Genomic DNA, 24,688 nt, shown 5'->3' with positions numbered 1-24,688 from the left:
GAAATGCGTGAGTGGTTTCACTAGAGAAAATGTTGGGTTTTTTATACATTCACTTGTAAAATTTTAAATAAGATAAAAAAGTATCCTTACTAGCTTGACCAGACGTCAATTCAATCTCTCTCCACCCGTCGATTAAGCTCACCAACGCAACAATTTAAACCAAATACAATGAATTTTGCCAGTAATTCACTAATGAGTCATGAAATGATCTCAATAATCATTGTAACTGATAACGGAACCATTTCGATAAGTAACTTCATACAGGGTTAGGGACTAAAAAGGAGTACTGAGAAGATGGCTATAATATTTAGACTCTATCTACACAATATTTTAAAAGGTAAGCGACTATCATAGCACAAACAAAAAGTTGCCTTGTGTATATTTTCCACGGGTTGGTTCATTGTGGAGCGGACCGATACCCCTGGACGGTACACGTTCCCGTTTCGTGTCCGCCTCCGTGCCGCGGTCATTTACTATGCTCCCGTATAGCGAAATTATACCTCAGTAGTTTTCTAAATACCAACGGTACGAGCCCGTTCCGTTGAACTGCAGTTAGACAAATGCCTAAATAATTGTTTAATTGCTGGTAAAATGTCTGTCAGAGTATTTTAACAACGAACTGAGCTTTAGAATTGAAATTTTGCATTAACATTCCTTTCAATTATGATGATGTGTGCGACCGTACATCGGATGTGGCTGAGCGTCAGCGAAATGTACTCATAATTGTCCCCAGGTGAAAATTTAAAGAAACTCTTTGAATCCTTAAACTTAACCTTCTTTATAACCCTATAACATTATTTCACGTGTATATTTTAATTGTGACAATTTTAAATATTAAAAATCAAACGTCCTCTGGAGTGACTTATAAATTGATTATATAACGCAATTTTTCAAACAAAACCATCCTTATAGTCAGTGTCAAAGAATAAAACAGAGCTTTTACTATTTATTTTAGCACGTATAAACACCGATAGATTAAATGAAACCCGTTTAAAAATTTATTTTAAAAATTATTACTGAATTGGATTTGAAAAATATAAAACAATTTAAATAGAAAAATAAAGACTCACAATGTATATACACTGTAAATACATAATACATTTGGTATGTATTGATACATTTCCGACCCACACAAAAAAGACATGGTTTACAAAAATATTTTTAGTGGATATTTACTGAAAGTTAATGTTTTCCTCAGCATCAATTTCACACTATTGTAAACTAATCATAGCAAAGCCAGGAAAGAGTTTATAAAAATATTTGTGTCTCAACATGCGCTAGGACAAACGTCCATTAAGTAACACAAGTGCCTGACAAAGCAGCGTAGCATGATACCTAGAGTGTCGTATTACGTTTAGTGAGTGGGGCTTTTAATACAAGATTGACATGCTTCGTTACACTAGAGGAGTGGTTACCCACACAGGGTATCTCTGCACTTACTATTATCACCGTGACAACAAAGCAGCGTAACACAATACTTAGTGTCGTATTACCTTTAGTGAGTTTGGCTCTTAATACAAGAATGACATGCTTTGTTACACTAGAGGAGTGGTTACCCACACAGGGTATCTCTGTACTTACTAATATTAACGTGATAGTAAAGAATGAAATATAACTTTGTTCAATATCAGCTACCTAGTATCTTAGAGCCTAGAAGGAGACAAGTTCAGAACTCTATTGAAATTAATATATGTATGAAATCAGTATTTTTCTGTGTTTTCCTACGTTCCGATTTTGTGACTCGTGTTTAGTTAAAGTTAAATGTATGTATGTTGTTGTATCTGTTGCAAAAATATATTATCAAAGGTTTTAAAAAATACGCTATAATAGGGTTATTGTGTTATTCTTATCATGTTAGGATAACAAATCGATTTGTTGAGTGTCACAATCTACATTATTTCCTGGTATTGTAATCAAATAACTGTAGGGATAATTTCATAATATAGGCCCAGCTATTGACTAAAGTTCTAGCACGTGCCAGATAACTGTGCACCTTATTACAAGGAATCTTCTTAATCTCGATAGATCACTTATAATTGTTACAACTATATTACCTGATAACAATATTAGGTTTTTATGTAATGAAACTATGTAAAATAATATTTTCTTCTATTTATACGTTTTTAGCACATTTTACATTAACACAGAAAAGCTCTAGAGAGAAGTGAGATAAATAAAAGAACACAAATACACGTTATTCATCATATAGGCTTAAAGAGACGAAAATATTTAGCATTCAATGTTACAAACGAGCCCTCGTCTTAACCAAACGGATTGCTTGGAATATTTCATTCCCGTCTTTTTCGCTCCAGCCATTAAATTCTCACCTCAATTGAAGGCGGGAGCTTTACGAGACTCGTGATTAATCACCGGAGGTAAAGTTTCTTACGTGGCCAAGATTCTCATCTCGCGAGTAATTACTGCCTAGGAACTTGTTCACTTTTATCTCGCATGGTCGGCCACACTTTCCGAGTGATCAAACGCCAAAGAGGAACCTTGTCACAAGCTTTTAATTACTACTAGTTACCTTTTATCTCTGTGGGAATAAACTGAACTGAGAAATATTAACAATTTCACATAGTTACATACATTACAACCTCCTAATTTCAGAAGGCGTAGTTATACTGTTAAGAAAATGTGTTTAAAATATATTTATTACCTGAGGGAAGGTCTTTGCAAATAAACCAGCCTTTGTTTTCAGAATATTGTATAGATAATTTTATATTCTACTAAAGTTAAAACTCTACTCCTAGATATCGTACCGACCAATATTATAAATTAATTTCATTACTTCATCCAATGCAGTATGGTTACTTAGGCTACATTTTTATGGATAAATTTCTAACCATCAGTAAATGATCTGTGATTCATGTTAAAATCGACGTATATTTCATTACAATAATACGTGAAAAACTTACTTATAGTATTTAGATTGCTATTAGTAACAGTTTAAAATTAATAATTTACAATCTATCAACATAACCAAATACCGATGTCAACATTTTAAAATATGCCTTTGGTTACTTCTGATAACAATAAATTAATTTTGTATGGCAATAATGCTGTAATATCTATCTCGTATGATTAAAATTCTACAAAAAATAAGGTTTTAAATTAAATCAAAGTTAGTTGTACCAACTTCCAAAAAGACCGAGGAAAATTACCATACACCACTGCCGTTTTATATACCACGGAAACAACACAGCGTAATGTTACACTTCCCGAAACTAGAATAAGAAGGAAAAAGCTATAACACCTAGCCAAAGTTGGGAGAAAATTATGTTTGTGGCGTTACAAAAGGCTTGGCTGAAGAAAAGAGCTATAAAAGCGTCCGTTACCCACAAAGATCACACAAGGGATCTGTATGATTGCATTTAGAAAGAATAAGCTATAATAGTTTAAAAAGACGTAAAGCGCCTTAACTGTATTTGTCCATGAATCGAAAAGACGTTTTTTTTTGTTGAACTGATGTATGTAGAAGTATTTATTCTGTTAGATATGCAGTGACTGCCATTAAAATGTAATTATGTGAGATCTTAATGATATTATCGCTTTTCTCTGTTAAAAATGATTTGGTTATTTTACATTGTTAAATATAGTCTTAATATAGATAGATCAACCTAAAATAAAACGTTTTAATTATGTTGAAGTATTTTTCAGCATTTTTTTAACTTTAACAATCTTAGATATATTTTATTATTTCCTTGTTCTTTCCATGACACCAAAAATGTTAACAGGAAAGCGCTTTCTGTATTTTAGACACCGTTAATGTATGGATATCTTTCCTCACACAGTAAAAAATGTAATAGTTTAGTTTTGTAGAACATTGATAGTTCACAAAGACAACCTTAGTCCCAATAACGGAATTTTAGTAAATTTAAAGTTAAGTAGTGCTACCTTCTTTAGACAAATTTTATATTGGATCCAAGTTAATATAACAAAGTACTAGCCACTACACTGGTTCAAAGGTACTGCACCTTACTTCTGCCAATTGTTGGTCTGTCTTATCAGCTGTAAAGATAAGCACTGTCTTGATTTTTTATTATATTATCATATCTCTTTTGAAACAGTTTATGAGGTAAGTGAGCATAACCAACTCATTTAAATATTAACATTAGCTTAGTTGTCAATTTTACTACTAAGCTAAAGGATAATATACATTTCAAAATTTCAAAAAATTCTTAGTTTTTTTAATTAGCATGTTATAAATTTAACCCATCTTCTAATATACAGGTTGGATTATGCATTCTCTCTTTTACTGTGTTGGCATGTATCTTGAATTTATCTCCATAAGATGAATGTTCCACAAGAACATTTTTATTGTATCATTTTTAGTTGTACAACTTTTAAAAGAAGTCTTTCTTTTAAAATATGAGGTATTCAACAAATATTAAAACGTTTTCGGTTAGCAATTGAAGAGTATACAGTTTAAATCAATTACTAAATGTCTACTAATGATAATTGGAATAAGACATCTTCCATAATTATACAACAGAAAATATGTGTGTACAAGTTTTCAGCGTGAAGTTCTTTATTGTACTAATGGTCGTTTCACTATAGTCCGTTGGTAGTTTAAAATATTTATATCTTATTTCTAGCCAATAAACAATTTAACAACTAATAACAAATTTCACTTTGTTAAATTAGAATCCCTTCTTAGTGTTCTATTATGTGTGCTCATGATAAGCATTTAATTGTGCTTCAAGTTCCTTTTGTGATTCGTTTTGTAAGCATATTTACTTTTTATCTAACTTCTCCTTGACAGGTTCATTTGCAAACTCTTCATTTATTCACCAATGCATTCCCTTATGAATGTTACTTTAGAACCAGCTCTTATATTTTTAATAACATGTCACGAGATTTGAGTGTATATGTAAAGTTTCAACTCGATAAAGTAATGAAAAGTGGTTCAATTAAAAAAATTTATTATTTCATCACGAAGATATACAGTAAGAATTAGGGGGGGGGGGGTTTCCAAGTTAATAGTAGGGATTAAATGAATCCTTAGTATTTATTTTACTAAAAGCTTTGTAAGGGATCATCAATGTATTACGAGATCAGCAAAGGAACGAACACAATTGGGTAATTTTAAAATATAAAAATTTTATCACAGAATCCAAACTAAGGATCTTTAATATAAAATGCTCTCAAATTCAAGTATACTATGACTGCGGTTACCGACATTGCAGATTTTGTTCAAAAACTGTTTTATAACTATTTATCTATATCTGTGTACTATGATGGGTTCACATTTCTTCGAGCTTAGGTTGAACTATGAAACATACCATGAAAGCAGTTTGTGTACGCGTAGATAGAAACATGCAATAAATATAAAACCTCTTTACCGAGGAGTTTTTTCCGTGTTTTATGTGTTACAAATGAGCTTCAGCCCCACGAAACGGATTGTTGGGATATTTCATTCACGCCTTGTTCGCTGCAGTCATTAAATTCTCGCCTCAATTAAGTTCAAGGGTTTTACCAAGATTGTGATTAATTACCGAAGTAAAGCTTCTCTCGTAATCAAGGTTTTTGTCTTACACTCGATGATGCAAAGGGTGTGTTTGTCATAATTTATAGATAATTTTTGCGAAAAACTTATTTTTGATAAAACATTAATTTCATGGAAATTTATATGTTTTAAAGATAATATGTACAAGTACTAATTTCGCAATGACATGATAAATTAAAATTAAATTATGCTTCTTATTAGTCTCTAATAGTCCAACTGTTTTTTGTGTAGTAAAAAGACTAGGATTATAGTGACTACTTAAAATTATGATTGTATGTCATGATTTATAACAATCACTCCATTCCCTATCTATTTTTAAAGGTAAACTAAAAAAATCCATTAATATCAAGCTTTACTAAGCCAAAAAGGAAAAAAAAACTATTAACTTTATAAAAAATATTCGTAAAGTTGGTACTTGTATAGAATTATTCGTCTGGTTGTTTGAAAAGTTGAAACAACAACAGTTGTTCAAAACAAATAAATAAGTAAACGAAAAATAACTGCTGCAGGCTAGCCTACATTCAGTTTTCAGAGATTAAACGAATAATAAATGAGGTTTGAGTGATCAGACACAGGGCCTGCCATCATGAACGCTGTAGGAGGGGCAGTGTTACATAGCACTGCAATGCATTTACAGGGGTCTGCTTCATACAATATCATGCTATATTCCTAAAACTTCAGATGATTACTTTTTTTATAGTAATCGATCCTCAATATTGAGCAAAAAAGATGAAAATATTCATCATGCGGGTAAGTTTATGAACTAGTATATTTTTCTGTTTTATCTGAATGTTTGCTGCATATTTTATTACAAACAAAAGAAATAAAATTTCTCCTTGTGTGACTATTAAATTTTAAAATCCTGATGCGTTTTATTTCAATACACTCATAATTAAAATAATTGTGTTATAAATTCAACCTTTTGAACCTAGGTAGTGAACACTGTAGGTCTCCTCGACCACTAAGAAATAGATCCGGAAAACTGAATTAATTAATCTTAGGATGATATTTTAAAATACTCCAATAAGTCCTGTTTTGTAAAATGTCTTTAGTTTTACATAATTTTTTTCCAAAACTCTCCGGTGGAGGTAAGTTGACCAGCATTTGGAAAAATGTCTTTAATACTCTGAATAAAGCTATCTCTTACATTCCAGTATAAATTAAATACTCTCTTTTCTTAAAAAAAAAATAGTTTTAACGATAGATGAGTTCTAAATGAGTGATCCCACCATCCAGACTTAACTGATAATGGTCTTGAGGCCGGTTACCTCGAATGGAAAGAGCGGACCAACAGATCATAGTTCCATTAGCCAAATAAGGGCAAGACTCAAACAAAGACTGTTTAAGCTCGAAAAGGTTGAGGCTACTGTCTTATACCTTCTTTTACCTACCTAAAGGGTACATAGGGTAAGCAGTGATAGAAAAATCTGCTCTACTCATAGAAAACATAGTCAAAACTTGAATAGTCTGTGTAAGAAACACTATAGCTCTACAACTACGACTTTACAATACAAAACAATATTTGGAAAAAGTATACTATAAAGTATCTTGAATGTTTAATTTAGTAAAGCGGTAAATGATTTATCTTAACTGTTATCAACAGATTTTATTCTAACATATGTCAATCTGCATTATATGCTTGAGAAAGATAAACCTAGAATCCATCGTAAATAAACATAATTTTCAAGTTCTTTGTCATCATGTTTGTTTAATTAACATGTTTTATTCATTATATCAGTTGTTTGTCTCATTGTTAAGTTCTTTAGTTCAATCTGATATCGTAGCAATATTCCACCGCCATATTCCTGATTATCTTACTAGCCAATTGCTGAAATTTTCCAGTTGTCCTTAAATGGTCAAGTTATAGTTGCATAATAAATGTAAATACTCAAACACAAATTGTAAATATTGCTGCAAACAAGATTTAGTCCAACTGAATTTGTTATTGGCTTTCCCTCTATCACTGAATTATAATTACTATTATGTTAGGTATTTAAATCTGTACAATCCTTAGACGCCAGCGAGGCAAGATTAAGAATTAAATTCTAGAGATATTTTTTTTTAATTTAATACACGGAAATGGAACTTATAACAGTATAGAGACCTGAAACCTATATTCACTTATGTAAGGGTATCATAATATAATTTGCATAAATATGGACGTGGGATGATAATGATCATAGGAGTAAAACACGTACTTTAGTGTAATGGGTCCATAACTTCCACTCAGTTCCCTTCGTGTGGGCAGAGAGAGGGTGGGTTTATACCAGGCCATCCACGTACATTTCGAATCTATTAGCAGAGATCCTTTGTGCTAAAATGGTACAATTCAACATTTTATCTCTGCAACAGCAAGGGTTGGTTTATTTATTTTGTTTAAGGGATTTTGGACAATATTCGAGTAAATCGCTGGTAAAATAGATTATTCCCTCTTGGTGTTGGAAAATAATACTAGTATTTAAATGTAAAAAAACATACACGTGAAAATACACAAATGCCGTTTATTATTGTGATTTTACTTTTAAAAAGTACTAATACATATAAAATAAACTGAAAATCAGTAACATTACCATTGTTAATAAGTTTTACATTAATAGTAGTTATTAAAACGTTTAGTTATGTTACAGGGAACATTAGTTTACAATTACAAATGGATATTTGTTTTTAATAAATCTGAATGTTTACACATTATACCACCACCTTACTGATTGCTATTAGACTTAATTTTATGAAACCCCAGTCATTAATAAGAAGTAAACAAAAATCATATTTTTAATACAAAATGGCTAATAATAGCGAATTTTTATGGTTATGAGATATTTAAAAATATTCATTCTAGTCAAGAAGGAACAAAGCTAGATAATATGATTTGTGACTGTAATCTGGGTAAATAAAAATTTAACATTAGTACAAAAACGAATCTCCGCAAGAATTATACCATCTTTGATGGATAACTTGATAATGATTGAAAGTACGATTTCTCATCATATTGAACCTAATACGACACATGCGTATGGTGATAAACACGCAAGAAAACTAAACAATTTTTTAATTTGATCACTTCGTTTCTAAGAATAGATTTATAACATAGATATACATGCTACATGAATATAACAACCCACAGCAACAGCACCACCACTAAAACTAAAACACTAAATGTAACACCACTAACACAAACGCAGAAAGCTAAAATCACCACTATCCACCACACTCAACCACCACTCGATCATTATTCAACCAAAATTATTTAAAACCTATATCACTCTTTTACTATTCTATTGAATTTTAATAATGTTTATGGCAAAATAACTTAATGATATGTTTTAGAGAAATTTAATGTAGATCACAATCCATACTGAAAATTTACTAAATATACAAATTTACATAATTGCAATGAAAATAAATTTTATTTAAGTGCATAATATTCTGTCGTAAATTAGAACTTATGAATATTAAGTATCAACATAAGAATCCCACCGTTACAATAAATAATTATTGAAAGAAGAAACATATCTTTGTATAAGCTTCATAATAGGTATTTATAACCTATAATAACATATATATTCCAAAATTTGTATTTGAATCATCAAATCCAAGTAAATGAGGAGGCATTGTATTGAATTGTTTAAATTTTCAAACTTTGATTTATATTTTTAACATGCGATTAATGAGTTTACTAATAATGGTTTTATTCTGGATAACAAACTGTTTTACCATAAGAAAGTTTACTTACTTTTGTCATGTTAAACTAGGTCGGGGCCAGTCACGGGTAGTATCGTAAGCCTACTTACCGTATAGATATAACTTACTATATAATATTTAAGCATTTGTTCACATTGCATTGTTCATTCAATACAATACAATAAACATACAATCTTGAAGCCATAAAAGATATGGATAATCATATTAGAAAAACGTTTGGAATTTTGGAATTTAAAATAACCGTCATTTTACTCCTTAATAGCTGAGAGAATTATTCGCTAAAAATAGAAACAGACAGAAAGAAGGTAAACTAAGCAAGTTGTAAACTAAACAATATACAACTACACTTTATTGAGACAATTATTACTTATTTTAACCTGACAAATCAAATAGTAAATGAGAGTAATTTCTGGACAACTCTGTTCAATCTTTTATATAAAAATCATTGAATGTGTGTTTTTTTATGTTTACTTATTTAAAAAGTAACTAACACTACTAAGTTACTATTTACGTTCCATATACTGTATGTTATCACATGAAAGTTAAAAGACATTCGTTTAATTTAACCTTATTATGATATTATTTTTACTATCAATTCCTCTCACTCTCTTATAACTTTAAGAATTATAATTTATTAGTAATTGTATTGTGTTGTTGTTGTACAAACAATACCGTTAACTCTTGTTTAGTTAATTGTTAACAATTAATTTAACATGTTTTATTATTACATTAAACACGAAATAGAAGAGGTAGGGTGTAACTTAAAGTTATAAAATCAGTATTACGACTGGCGACGTCAGTAGCTAATTTAGTGAATTAGTGAATTGTAAAACTGTACTGTAAAGCTGACCACAGTCGAGTTGAATACTACTTCTTTCCTTTAGCCATACTGAGCAGTGCTGTAGTGTGATGTAGTTCTCAATATTTTAGAGCTTAACTTGAACGTAATAGCAATTAGTTTTTATAATATGTAATTTAAGCTAATTGTTACCTATGAAGAAGGTTACGTTACTGTTGTAAGTTAACAAATAAATAGAAAAAGCGGTTTTGGTCTAAAATTTAGGATTTATGGCCTAAAAATACTTCATTAAAATATATTTTGGTAACATGTTTACAAACTCGTACTGAATTTAGAGTTATAATAACAATCTAAAACCCCAATTATAGAGTTTTGTGCTTTTAATTTAAAAATTGAAATAAACCTGATCAGTAATTTTTGGCAACTTACATTTTTATCTTGCCCTAAATTAAAAAATGCAGTTCCAAAACATCTAACATTTAAAGGTTTCCATTTGTGGTTTTGTGTTTCCCATCCACCAATAAATTTATTTTCAAATAAGACTTCTACGTTCGCTGTTCATATTATTGAACACTATAAGCAACGTTTTGAACGCACTTGTACACTACGTACAGTTTTGTAAATGCCTTCCTAGATTCCAACAACAATGGCAAATTAATGTCTACGATCACAACTAAATCATATGAATGCATATAATAACAATTACATACATTTTGTAGTTCAATTTATTATTCAGACTTCTCTATCAAATTAAACTTTTTATCAAGAGTACTTGGTAAATTTACTGTATTTTTACTGTTCTCTTGCAATTCAATATATTTATTGCAGTGAAATCAAGATGTATTTGCAATAGACCATGTAGTATCGGACTAAGTCCGTATATCTCTAACCGAGAGGTCTCGAGTTCGTTTCCCGGAGAGTTCATAGGAATTTCATAATAGGTTTAGACAATTTTTCCTTTACAAGCTTTGGTAAACTCTATTAATGTCATTGTTGTTTGAAGAATCCCGGCAAAATAATTATGAATATTATATTATGCTTCTTATGACTTCAGGGCCAAATATATCTGATCTTGTAAAGCAACATATTCTGAAATACTGGTGAGAAGCCGTATTGAAGTATTACTTCACTTAAAAAAACCAGTTCGTAAATCGAAAATAAATTAACGCGACCTTATATAATGCAGATGTTGAATTTGCGTACAATCTGAAATTTCTTTTATGAGCTCTTGTGATTCCCACCAATGGTAAACACCCCTCTCTCTTCCTCTGCTGCGATCGAGATTCAGAGCTTCTTGTTGCCGATACGCGACCTCTCTTTCCCTCGTACAAAGATTATTTTGCACATGAAAAGTGTGACAAAATCCAGCTCCTTATACATTTCCACCTCTATTACAGTACTTGATGTGTAATATTCGTCTTAGCCAGTAAAGTTACTACAAAACTAGACATTGTTAAAGAATTATCCATTATACATTCAATTATCTCATATAGAATTTAGTTTTGAACTATTTTTTTTAGTTAAAACATTGCTAATACATTTTGTAATTAATGCAGGATTCAGGTTTTGTTAGGGTTAGGTGTTTTTTTGTTAGGTCTTCATAATTAGCTGAGTATTTAGCAAAAGGCTTTCACTAAAAAACGTCATACCACCAACGTGTGTGGTTGCTTTTTTGTGATAATTGTTTTGTATTTTTGTCTTTATAACTTGTGTTCAATTCAGAAAAAATTAAGGAATTTCAGTAGCAATGAATGTCATTGAGCATAATTATTGAACTGAAATTTTGATTTATCGAACCATTGAAATCATATTTGCATTCAATATGTAATGTACGTTTCAATATTACTACATAATAAGTACTCGCTAAGAAAGGCACATGGATAACGACTTCAGGACTCAGCCAACTTAATATATAAATAATTCAATATCAACTGCTTAAGTCTTACGGTCTTTTCGTATAAATCTGAGTTATAATAGAAGTTGATCCACTCTTGAACTTAGGGTTCCGACAGGTCTTCCGTTAAACTCATTATTTAAAAGTGAATAATGTCTAAGCTCAAGATATCAATGTGACATGAGATATACGCAGAGTTTTACTAGTTTGAGAGAGAGAGAGAGAGAGAGAGAGAGAGAGAGAGCCTCCCTCTTTAAATAAAGGGATAGCTCCAATCTATTAGACAAGATACGAGTTCGCTGTACCACATGTCACAGAAATAAGATTCGTTGTTGCATGCAAATTCTATAGTAATAAAATGCGTTATTATGTCACATTTTTCAATGCCATATGATTCTACGTAGTGTGTGTAGGAATTTATTATTGATATATTCTGTGATTTCCTCTCATTTTCACCTCTTCTACTAATAAGAACTCGCTTGACAAATCCCACTGATACCGTTATCATCCAACACGATGTTGCCTATAAAGAAATGAAGCTTTTTGCCAATTTAGTTCTCGACATATCGTACGGACAGAAAGACAGACGAACATCAATATTTTAGGATCCTTGATATTGCTTGTGTTGTGTTGATCACATTCCTCTTTTTACATAATTCCGCAATACCTTATTTAAAAATTCTAACTGCAAAAATATTCAGAGGAACCACTACAGTTTCATCTCAGCTATATAGTGAAAAGTTTTTTTATTGCAATACAAAAGGTCTTTTACAACGTATATTTCCCGATATATACCAGTAGTACGATTCTAAGATGTTTGGTACTTTAAGTTTTCAGAAGTGTAACACAACTGACGGTTTTATGAGTGAACATGGTAACTAACGATACCGTAAATCTAATATTTTCTAAGCCAATGTTATATGAAAGTGCTCAAATAAATATATATGTACAGAGTTTTAATCCAGTATTATTAACTATGGCTGCCGAGTCGAATCCGGTAAATTATATTTATTAAATTTATTCATTTTATAAAATTTTAAATTTATTTATACCTTTTAAAACCTGCAAAATACAGAAAATAAACTCGCCCAACAATTAATCAGAGTGAGTGTTCTAGAGCGTTTTCTTGAACGTAGTAACTGTCTTACAAGTTGACGAATTTTGAAGAGTTTTATCTGATCACACACCTTTGGCTTCAAGTGTTGTTTGTATAGGTTTATAGGTAAGAATTGTAATTTAATAATGTAGCAATAAAATAAATGATCTTTGGTAATGAAAAGTCGTGTGTGGTGAGATCTACGTTCAAAGAAACACAGTCAATAACGGAATTCTCGTAAACGGAAACAGTCAATCGGCAGCGGCAGTCAACTACCTCCAGCTGCAGAGCCATTCGTGCTTGAAATCTACTTCTTTTGGTTTTACGACGAAAAGGATATTTTTAAATTTACCAAGATAAACATTTTATCAGTTTTCGGGCCACTGATTTAACAGAACACTCGCAGTGTGTACGTTATTACATTATAGACACATTAAACGCTAATTGATAAGTTATTCTGAAAATACAGTTTGATAAATAAAACGTGATGGTAACTGAAAATTTGCAATTTCAAAATAATTTACATAGAGCTGTTTGATTTAAACAAATCGCAAAGTCAAATTACATGTATTCAGTGCAATAATGTTGTGTGATAGTGCTGTAGTTTTGAATTCAATTTACTGCTAAAATATTTTAAAGAAAATGTAGACATCCAACGATAAATTTTTGTAATCTGTGAGGCCGCATTCTCCAAAATTCCAACAAAAGTTTTTAAAGCAGCTAATAACATTCCAATGGATTAAGAATAACAAATATTTCATGAAATAAAAGTTACTGATACAGAATTATTTTACATTAAAATTTTATGAGAATGAATCAATCATAATATTTTCATTCCAGCAAGTATTGTAATTTGCGCTAAGTTTTGTTGAGTAGACTTCTATAAAACTCTCTATTAAGGCAATTTTCTACTTCATATAATGGGAAATTTAATTTCGTCTTTAATTTAATAATATTATTTCATATGGTTCCTGAACCCCGAACTATAACTATATATAATTGAATAATGTAATTTAAAAATTTATCTATCTTAGTGTGTAATTTATATAGTCACGATACCATAGTCTTAAAACCCATTTGGATTTTTACGTATGCACACTTGTGCCTTAATGATCTAACAAAGTCTTAATAATAAATTGTCAATTTATAACAGATATGAGTAAATTATCCTTAAAAGCCGTCCGTATCCCCATAACAATTGCAACTATAGAATCCTACATTTTCAGAGATAACTTGTCGGGTGGTAGTAATTTCCTCCTTAATAGATTTGGCAATATGCAGAAAGGAATTACTTTTATTAGTATTTTACTGTACGGCGAACGTAGCGAACCATCCATCCATTAAATATCCCAGACTAACGAACAAGACAAACGTTTAAGTATGGACAGACTTCTCGTGAAACCTAACTATTTATACAAAGAAAGTTATAAGCACAAAAACAAAACGTTAATAAAATATATAATCTTAATGCGAGAACAATTAAAACAGTAAATTTAATATTGTGTCCCTGAAAAGTATTTCTATGGTTCAAGTTAAGTTTAATGAACCAGCTATATTACAACGTCGTTTATTGTAGTTACTATATACGAAACGCATTCCTCTGTACATTACTTATAATTATTAAATATTGCATAGAGTTAAAAATAAATTACTTATTTTCATTCACATGGTGTCCAAATACAACCATAACTTCTTATCAAAGGAATCCATCCCACATTCGATACGTGTCCGAGAAAGCGATAAGTTGTGGAAGAGTTTCACCGGTTCCACAACTTTTGATACCCACTTAACCGATTAAGTACGGGATCTGCAGCACGATAACTTCAGCCGAGAAAGTTGGCTCCAACATTATATGTTTAGAAACACATTTGGGATTGTGGAACTTCTAAAGCTCTGATATGCCAAAGCAAAACTATGAAGAACTATGTTTAATAAAACATTTATAAATTATTTCTTTACTTCTAAGTTTCCAAACAAATAAACCACCACCAGCCTCTTTTGTTTTCCTTGTCCATATGATTAATGTACTAAACATTTTATTTTTAGATTTTACCATTTCAAAAAGGTTATAAATTACAAAAATCATGAAAAACTTGTAACTAGATCCTAATATATCCCAAAGAATTCCTAATATTAGGTATAATAGGCCATCATTTGAAGGATTACGCGTTTTTAGCTACAAGAAATTGTAATTGTAAGAGTGCATAAAGGATTTTAGGATTCGAATTGCTAATCACCAAATTGAGGGAGAGAAAGGAATTTAGGACAATTTAAAAATAAAGTACCTAGTAGCCTCATTGAGATAGAACCAACGAAGTTTTGACTACTTGATCGTAAATATTCATCTTATCTGTTTCACTCGTTTTCCATCTACTCTCCATCACCAAATCCAGTTGTAATAAACGTGTGAGCAAGTTGCACAAAACTGGCGGTTTCCATCAAGTATTGCATATGTTTACTATTTATCCTATTGTGGATTGAAACAGACTGAGATAAGACATAATAAACACAAAGAATCCCGTTAATAAACTGAAGTTAATAATACTAAAAATTGTAGATTATCACTCAAATACAATAGCTTGGGACGAGTAGGGATGTTAATAAGTGACGGTATTGCTGACCTGCGCAGCTGTTTCTTGGCGAGGATCAGGGTCATGAGCGCAATGTTCGCCACCATTCCCAGGCCTCCCAGCACGAAGATGACTGTGGCCTCGGTTTCGCCTCCAGGGTGACACTGGAACACCCGCGTGGCATTGGTCAGATTCCCAGGAGAGGCGCTTCCATAGCGCAGGTTGGCGCCGATCATCGCCACTGCAGACCCTGAAACATCATCCTCACGCTCAGTATTCAGATAATGAGATATATGTCACTATTATTCAGGATATTATAAATAATACCTTTTTTTAATAATAAGTGGAATCCGTGCTAGGTGACTTATTGGAACTTATTGGAAGGCATCTTAGAATTATATTTTGAATTAGAAAACTTATAAGAACACATTAAACGGCATGTTTATTTATATGATTGCAAAGATCACATATAAAGTAACCCTTCCCTTCAAATAATTGGTGTTAAAAATTAAAATGAGAGCTGTATTTATTAATCAGTCACATTGCGAGCTTCATTAATATATTTTTATTTTTTGAAGTTAATAACAGATGAAAAAGGGTATTTCCAAGCACAGTTTGATTCATTAAATGTAGCACTAAAAATAAACGCAGTTATGTTTTAATTTATTTGTAAAATTATAGTAATCTATATTTTTAGTATTACAATAATTATAATGAAACGAAAGGTTCTTGGGATGTCTATTTTTTAATTTCCCTGCTATTCAAACATAGAAAAGTAAGTCATTTAATAGGGCTTCTTAGCCCTAACCTCTCGTGGTGACATACTACAAACTTCTACCTTTCTTATTAAATGGCGAGGGCAACCAACCAACCCTTCTGGATTTGCAACTTTTATTCTGGAAGCATTCGTTGCCAATATTTAATACAAAGTGGCTTACAAAAAGAATTCATGGTGTTACGTCTGCAATACGGTAGGTGTATTAAAATTTAATTAACTATTTTTATTAAAACAACTAGCACATATCTTGAAATGTTTAAATTCTTTCATGTACGTAAAACTTTATTACTATATTTGATAATATCTTACACTTTATTTGCTCTGTGATTGTGTACGGTGATAAAAACTTAAAATTTCAGTATGGTATATAAAAGGGTAGCTTATTATTATTTAAAACCAATAAAAATAATTTTGTACATTTTCAATTGTCAGGTACTATTTTAGACAATCAACATACCTTGCATACGAAGTTTTACCAAAATTAAAATGTAGATGCAGAGTAATAAAAACTCCAATAGTTTAGTGAAATTTAAAACATATATAGTTTTACATAAAAAATGCGTTACAAATATCTAGTGTTACATAACGTAGGTCTATATGAGTCAAATCGAGGTATTGAGGTATACGCGGTCAACTTGTTTGTAGAGTTCAGGTGAATGTTTGGTCTGGTCGCGGGAAGGTGACGGTTGTGGAGGGGTGGTGGTGGTGGAGAGCAGGGGTGGAGGGGTGTGTTCACCAGACCACCACTTTAGCCAACAAGTACTTTCGTTATTCATTACCTCCTTCCCCGGGACCAGCTTCACACGTAAAACAACAAGTGAACTGCGAGTTGTTACTTTATTCACGAATAAAACTCAACATATTTGAAGTTGCTATAAAGAATAATTAGAATATTTCCTTCCGTGTTGACCTATTTTTGACTAATACTTAACGATAATACTTACTTGAACATACGACATTAATATTTGATAGATTGTACTACAATAGACTTTCATTTCTTTGTTTGGCATGTAGCCTAGATGAAAGACAAAGTCGATATTTATTATTAACGCGATACTCCTGCAACACGTTATTAGTACGAGTAAATAGCAAGGTTATTCCATAGATAAATACGTACTCCTACTAAGATTTTAACACACACTTTTCTCATGGCGCAGACATTAAATAATTTTTTTTAAAGTGACCACTCATGTGGGGAGAAACAGTATTAGAGCCCCTATAAAAACTATAGTTTTGATTTTCAAGCTCCCCGTGCGCTAGAAAGATACAATTTGAGACACATGTACCTCAAGTTTTAAACAGACAAGCTAAAGATTTTTCTTTAACATCAAATACCCATAGAGGCAGAAATAGGATTGCAATCCCTAGAAGAACTATATTTAGTTTTTTTCAACTTCTGGAAGTCCTAGAGCAATTACATTTTAAATAGAAGTGTCTTATGATCTCAAAAAACTAAGTAAAAATTTTCATGAAGATCGACCACCCATTGAGGCTGAAATAGGGTTACAATATTCTATGAAGTACATATCTTTAGCTCTCATATACTTTTGGTACTGGAAATAATTTAGACCGGAAGTAGATTATAATAGCCGAAAGTAGGCACTTTTTAAATAAAGACGAGTTTAGGATAATTTATGCATGTATTTCTTTTTTTGATCGGGGAAGCAATACAAACGCTTTCATGGTACCTAAAACAGCTTAAACCACAAGTAGTTTTAAAGAGTGGAAGTAGATATTATTTTACCGAAGCAACCTTCTCAAAGCCAAGTATGTATACCGACGCTATTTGACGTCGTTGGTTCTTCTATCGTACATGTATATTTTTTTATCGTGGCAGCAAGGTTAAGTAATTTATGACCTGATATTTAATTAATTAAAAGTGTTCTTACCCGTCAAAACTTGATCTGAGAGAACCAGTAGCATTTTTGTTCTACCTTTGAACCTTGATCACTGAAATACGTTGAATACAGACCTTAAATCGGTCTACTTCCATTCAAAATTGTCATAGGGCTCCATCATAACAGGTTGTCCTTTAATAATTCAGTTTGTGATGGCAATGTTGGAGATATTCATTTAAATATTACGACTTATGCATAGAAAAATCTATGTATTTAATTTTTGGGCTAAAATACTGTTCTTTAAACTAGATTTGGAGACTGGAGTATTTTCCAGTCATCATAATTTATTTTCAGCGTTTATTAAGCCATTTAAAATGGATAGGCCTATGAAGTACCAGTTAGGTACTCTAAAAGGAAATCTCCTGCAAACTACACATGTTTTTTATTTTATGTGTTTGTATTGTATGTGCAAGTATAGTTATATTAAGAACTGGGTTATTTTACATTATACATATATTAAACTATATCAATGCGCTTTTTATAATCATTCTATGAGTTAATAGAAACGTATTTTAAATCTGTACATGATTACATTGTGATTTTAATTTTGTTCGCCCGTCTTCTTTTTCCCAAAAAATTCATGAAGCTATTCCTTATTTTTATAACTAGGTGAATAATAACTGGTAACATACATTTTAATTTCTTTTTGTGCAGCCGTTTCTAAGAATATTTATACGAATTTGCTGTTATTTCCAATCGAATCCCAACAGTAATCCCTAAGAGCTAGTTGAGCTAGTTTCTAAGAATAATTTGTTCTTTCACCAGTTTATGTGAGATTTTGGAATATAGGTTTTTAATGATTGCCGTTTGAAACCAACCATTTTGTTATCTCTGGGTGTACACAAAAGTATAGTATACAATAATTTATTTCAACACCATTATGATTATGACAATTTACAATCCTGAAATCGATATCCAAATGTATTTAAGACACGCTATATGATAGATAAGTAATCTAGAAAATAAGAAAAGTGGTAATAATGAATTCAAATACGCTAAAATGTTACTTGGAATAAAATACAATGATTATTCTTATTTTTCTAATGAAAACTGCAACCTATAGAACGAGTTTCGTACACTTAAAGAGGAAATAAAGTATAATGTTTAGTTGTGCAATCAATCTAATGAGTTATTTAAGTAAATAAAATCAAAATCCAATTTATTTCAAAATTTACAAACAAGCATAGTACATGTAATATACATGAAATTAGTCCCACATGGGCCATAGAGGCTTGTATGTAATGACGAGTCTGTTACTTGTTGCTGTGCACAGCAGTATTATAATAGTTATCATTAATAAACTATTTTGTATATATTTTTAAACAAATTATTATAAATTAATTATGATTTTTTTTAAGTAGTATCAAAAGTTAATGTATCACGGACCTATATTATAATACAATCGTAGGAATTGAAAAAAAACATTAATGAACGTAATCATGAAATACTCAGATACGAGTTTTCTGTTTTGTTTTTATTTGAAGAAGTTACCGAATAAGCCGTAAACTTGCGATTCTATGCTTTTTATGAGCAATAAAACTATTAATAATATCACTATTTTTTGAACATAACAAAATTAGGGTTACTCGTTTTAATACATAAGGCTGAATATTAGACGATCCTAAACTTCAAAATTATATATTAAAAGTGAACCACTGAAAAATAAGAGACTTAATAATTGCGCAATTGGAGACATTGCCTCATTTGTTCCTTCAACCCACAATATTATTAAATTTACATTCAAGCGGTGCTTCCACCCCGGACGGCATTCGGGTCTTGAGGAGTCTTCTGGAGGGGTGAATCATGGCATGAGCTTTTTGGAGCCGCTGATGTTGATGAAATGTTTGACTCATTTCTTGCAATTTTGTCATTTTATATTGATTGTGTTTTTCCTACAAAAAAGACTAAGTTCGGTACATGGGGCACTCAGATGAGGATTCCTTTGGATGAAGATCTAAAAAAACTTCATAATCGCCTTTTGTTTTCTCTACTCGCTGTCTAAGCATCTTGACTCTTCTCATCCTTTGAGAGTTTCTTTTATTCAAACCAAGAAGGAGTTTAGGAATCGCATCCATTCCGCCAAAGCGAAAAAAAGTATTGACCTACATCAGCGGGGGCTCAGAATAAACAGCGAGCTGCTTGGAATGTGGTTAAGGATCTCATTCCTGATAAGAAAGCTAATGCCTTCACACATATTACGCTTAATGACGAGAATGGCGATCTGATGAACAATCCTAGGATGATTTCAGAGAAAATTCAACATCCATTTTGCAGAAATAAGCCAGAGTTTGAGAGATTCTGAGGGTAATTCTTCATTTGTTCCTCCTAGATCATTGTCTTCATCAAGTATGAGTTCCTCTATATTTTTTGCTCCAACTGATAAGAAATGAAATCATCTCAGTCGTAAAGTCCTTGAAAAACAAGCAATTCAGCAGGATTTGATGGAGTTTCATCCAGGATTTTGTTGAGGCTGTATAGATATATTGGCTGATCCTCTTGCACAGATTGCGAACTCGTCATTTGAATCTGGGAAGTTCCCATCACACTTTGAAGCTCTCAATTGTAAAAAACCTATATATTTAAGAAAAAAGGAAGTCCAAATGAACTTAGCAATTACCGCCCCATTTCGATCCTTTCTACATTTTCAAAAGTTCTTGAAAGGCTTGTGCTGACCAGACTTTCCAACTACTGTCTGTCAATGGAATTTTACATGACCATCAATATGGCTTTCGTGAGGGGTTGTCTACAGTCAATGCAATTTTTAGTCTTCTAACTGAGGTATCAAACTCATTGGATAACAGGAATCACGTGTTTGGCCTATTTTTGGATCTTACGAAGGCTTTCGACGTTGTGGATCACGGGTTGTTGCTCAGAAAACTTGAAAACTTGGGTATTAGAGGGAAAGCTTTTGATTGGATTGCTTCTTATCTCCTGAACCGTAGACAGATTGTTGAAATTCCTTTTATTGATGATACAGGGTGCTTAAGGAAAACAATTTTCTGAGGAGCGAAGAAGTACGCACTGGAGTTCCCCAAGGCTCCGTACTTGGTCCTTTATTATTTTTACTATTCATAAATTGACATCCATCGAAGCGTGAAAGGTTCCAAGTTGTTTTTGTTTGCTGATGATACCTCTTTGGTCATCTCTGGTTGCAATCGAGCCGAGCTTGAAATCCAAACCTTTGTTCAGGCCAGTAATTTGCTGCAGTGGTTGGGGTGAAAACTCTCTGTTTGTAAATACATCTAAAACCAATTTTCTTGATTTTGGAATTAGAAAGTCTGCTAAAACGTTGATTGAATCTCAAAACATTTATGATTGGAGAGTCAGAAATGTGTCCTTCTTTGAATGTTAATTATCTTGGAATTGTTTTGGATGATCAGCTAAACTTTTTTAGTCACATTGATAAAGTCACGAAAAAACTAAGCAGCTGCATATTTTTGATGTATAGACTATCCTGTTTTGCTAGTGAGGAAATTCTTTTGCTTTACTTACTATGGCTGTTTTTATCCTTACCTTTGCTATGGAGTCTCTATATGGGGATACGAGAGTAAGAAAAAACTCAATATGTTTTTCGTCTCCAGAAAAGAGCTATACGGATTATTTTCAAGTTGAGTCGTTCCCAGTCTTGTAGAGGTTACTTTCGCAGTAATAATATCCTTACGTTTCCCATCCATTTATATCCTTCAGTGTCTTTCTTTTTACTAAAAGTATCCCCACCTTTTTTCAGTCAACGTTAATCCAGCCCATAATTACTCCTTAAGAAAAAGAAACAACCTAATCCTACCCTGCCATAAAACATCTTTTTTTGAAAAACAAAAGTCTTTACTCCTGCATCCGCCTTTTTAACTCTTTGCCATCCTGCTTGAAAATTGTTGTGGACGATAGGGAATTTCAAAATCGTCTGAAAAAATTTCTTATTTCGAGAGAATATTACAGTGTCCGGGAATACGTTGAGGATAATAAATTGTAGATCACTCCTGTTATATTGATTTGGTCTTGTTGTGTTTGATCTGTCAGTAGTCTATACTTTAAGTTAGGATATTATAATTTTCTTGACGAATGCCTATGCATGTTATGTTTTTGGCAATAAATGAATTGATTGATTGATTGAATTGATTGAATTGTAAACAGTTTATAGAATATGCTGTCTTTTATTTAAATTTAACGAACATAAATTTACTGTGATTTTATTTAGAACAAGATACATTTTTCAAAGATGTATCAGAAGGCTGTATGTTCAAAAATAAATTTCATAATCTCACTTGAATATGAGGTAATTAAACACAGGCTATTATGACGGTATTTGTTCATTGGTAGGCGATTTTTTGTTTGGCGGAATAAATAAGACCTGGCTTCGTTCTGACAATGACATGATATAAGGGTACAATATAAAATATGTTAAGAAGTGACCGTAAATATCTGCAGAACGGAGAGATAACAAGGAGGAGGAACGGAGGAGATATCAAGAGAAGGCATTGCTTTATACCTGAAAGACGATATATGATATGAGCAGTTTTCTCTCTGTAAAGATGATAATCCTGGTATTGAACAAGATTGAGTGGTTTGGTGTTAAAAGAGGGTTAAATGTGACTTGTCTGTGGTGTACAGGTTAGCCTACATTTAATACTTCAGTTGCATGTTCCTTTTTATGCCTGGTTTGTTGATCTAGCAATTCATTTATGTATTTGGGCGACAGAAATATAAATCCGACGGGAAAAAAACAGACCAAAATGGCATATATTTACGACAAGTCTTGAAAGAATATAGCACTGTGCAAACAATAACTGAGCCAACAAGAGAGGCAGGAACTTTGTTAGCCCACGTTATTGTAGTGGATAAGTCTGTTGAGGTCGAGAGGACCAGCTTTATAGACGCCCAAGTTTAAAAGTTCACAAATGAGTAAAAATGGCTGATTACAAGCTGGTATAAATATAGAATAAAAAACTTGTATTTTATATATTTTACAGAGATTTCTACAAATTCAATATAAATTTCACTGTCATAAGAATGTTATGGATAAAATGGGACGTGGCCATTAATGCTCATAATATAGATGAAATCGAGAACTTTATTGCAACAAAACTTTGATTTTTGATGAGGAGACGCCTATTTTTTGCAAAATAATCACTAAGAAATAGGCCTCTTGGAGAAACCAGAATACTGACCAACTCACAAAGTTATGTGACACACAAACAGATATTTAAATAACGAAGTATGACAAAATTATAAAGTAGCCAGAAATATATTGAAGCCACTTTAATAAATGCTAAAAAAGGTTTTTTAACCGAAAAGTTGGGCACAGATAAGGTAAGGAAAAATTTTTGGCTCTGCCTAAGGTAGTAGTGATATTCTACGTATATATTAAAATATTACTACATCAGCTGACATTACAGCTGACCAAATAAAAAATTAAATTGTAAATGGGTTTTGGTAGTGGTATTGACATGGGTAAATTCTTCCAAAGGTCAAGCAAAAAAGTGGACACAGAGCTTTTTAATTTATAAGTAGTGACAGGAAAAATGATTTATTCTGAAATGAGTGAAATAAAATCTAAAGCAGTGTGCACTGGTGGGTTAACTACCCAGATTCTTAAGGGGAGCCCGAACGCCATTTAAACATAATGTTAACTGTGGGACACATTACTCAAAGACTAAAAGAGATATCTAGATGAAACTTTTACAGTAATTAGAGGATACCTTTTGCTAGGTCGTGGTGAGATTATTTTTGAATACAATCAATATTAATATCATTTTAATTTTTTTTAAATTATACTTTATTTTTACAAATTTTATTTAATAAAAAAGTCAATATCTCAAAAGTTAGTGACTCAATTCAAATATGCTTTCACAAGGAACTAGCTTAAGCCCATATAAAGATGTCCTGCAAGTGTCATTGGTCTACCTTTAATACTTTTTTACTTATGTGTCTTCAAAATATTAAAAATGCAACTTTCGGAAAATCAACAAAAACTAAAATAAAATCATATTTTTGCTATTTACTCACATTTAGTGCCCTCCAGCAGCATATGCTGGGTTGTCTGGGTCTTCTGCATCTTGGTACTGGTCCTCAAGTCTCCTTTTAAGCAAGGTCCTGCTCTGTCTGATCTTTTTTTCCAATTCTTCTGCGGCCTTTTCACTTTTATGTCTTCAGTATTTGTCTAGGCGATGCATAGCCTCAATGAAGTGCTTACCTAATTGTAGCCCTAGGTGCTCAATTACTTTACATTTGCTTGAATATCCATCATTGAAAGACAATACAGCCTCTTGGGCACCAAATTTTAATGTTGGTAGGCCTACGAAGGTCCTTTTAGGCACAAGGGTCCAAATAAGATTATTCAAGGCCTCGTTTGGGTTTTGTGTTTTACCAGCTAAGCATTTTTTTAACAATTCAGGGTTAGAGAGATCTCTAAATATTGGCTTTACTTCTGATATTATGATTTCAG

General features: G+C 31.8%; 1 protein-coding gene across 2 annotated transcripts in view; it reads right to left on the bottom strand.

Annotated features, from left to right (window-relative positions):
• LOC124357163 overlaps positions 1-24,688 on the bottom strand; it is a 166,654-nt gene that overhangs the window by 13,365 nt on the left and 128,601 nt on the right. For both annotated transcript variants that reach the window (XM_046808671.1, XM_046808672.1), the window contains exon 3: positions 15,622-15,820. In XM_046808671.1, the coding sequence (XP_046664627.1) occupies positions 15,622-15,820 (199 nt within the window). The remainder of the gene's footprint in view (positions 1-15,621; positions 15,821-24,688) is intronic.

This window comes from Homalodisca vitripennis, chromosome 3, assembly GCF_021130785.1.
Source record: "Homalodisca vitripennis isolate AUS2020 chromosome 3, UT_GWSS_2.1, whole genome shotgun sequence".
NCBI classification, from domain to species: domain Eukaryota; kingdom Metazoa; phylum Arthropoda; class Insecta; order Hemiptera; family Cicadellidae; genus Homalodisca; species Homalodisca vitripennis.
Note: the sequence above shows the minus strand (reverse complement) of the source record. Positions and strands in the feature narration are given on the sequence as shown.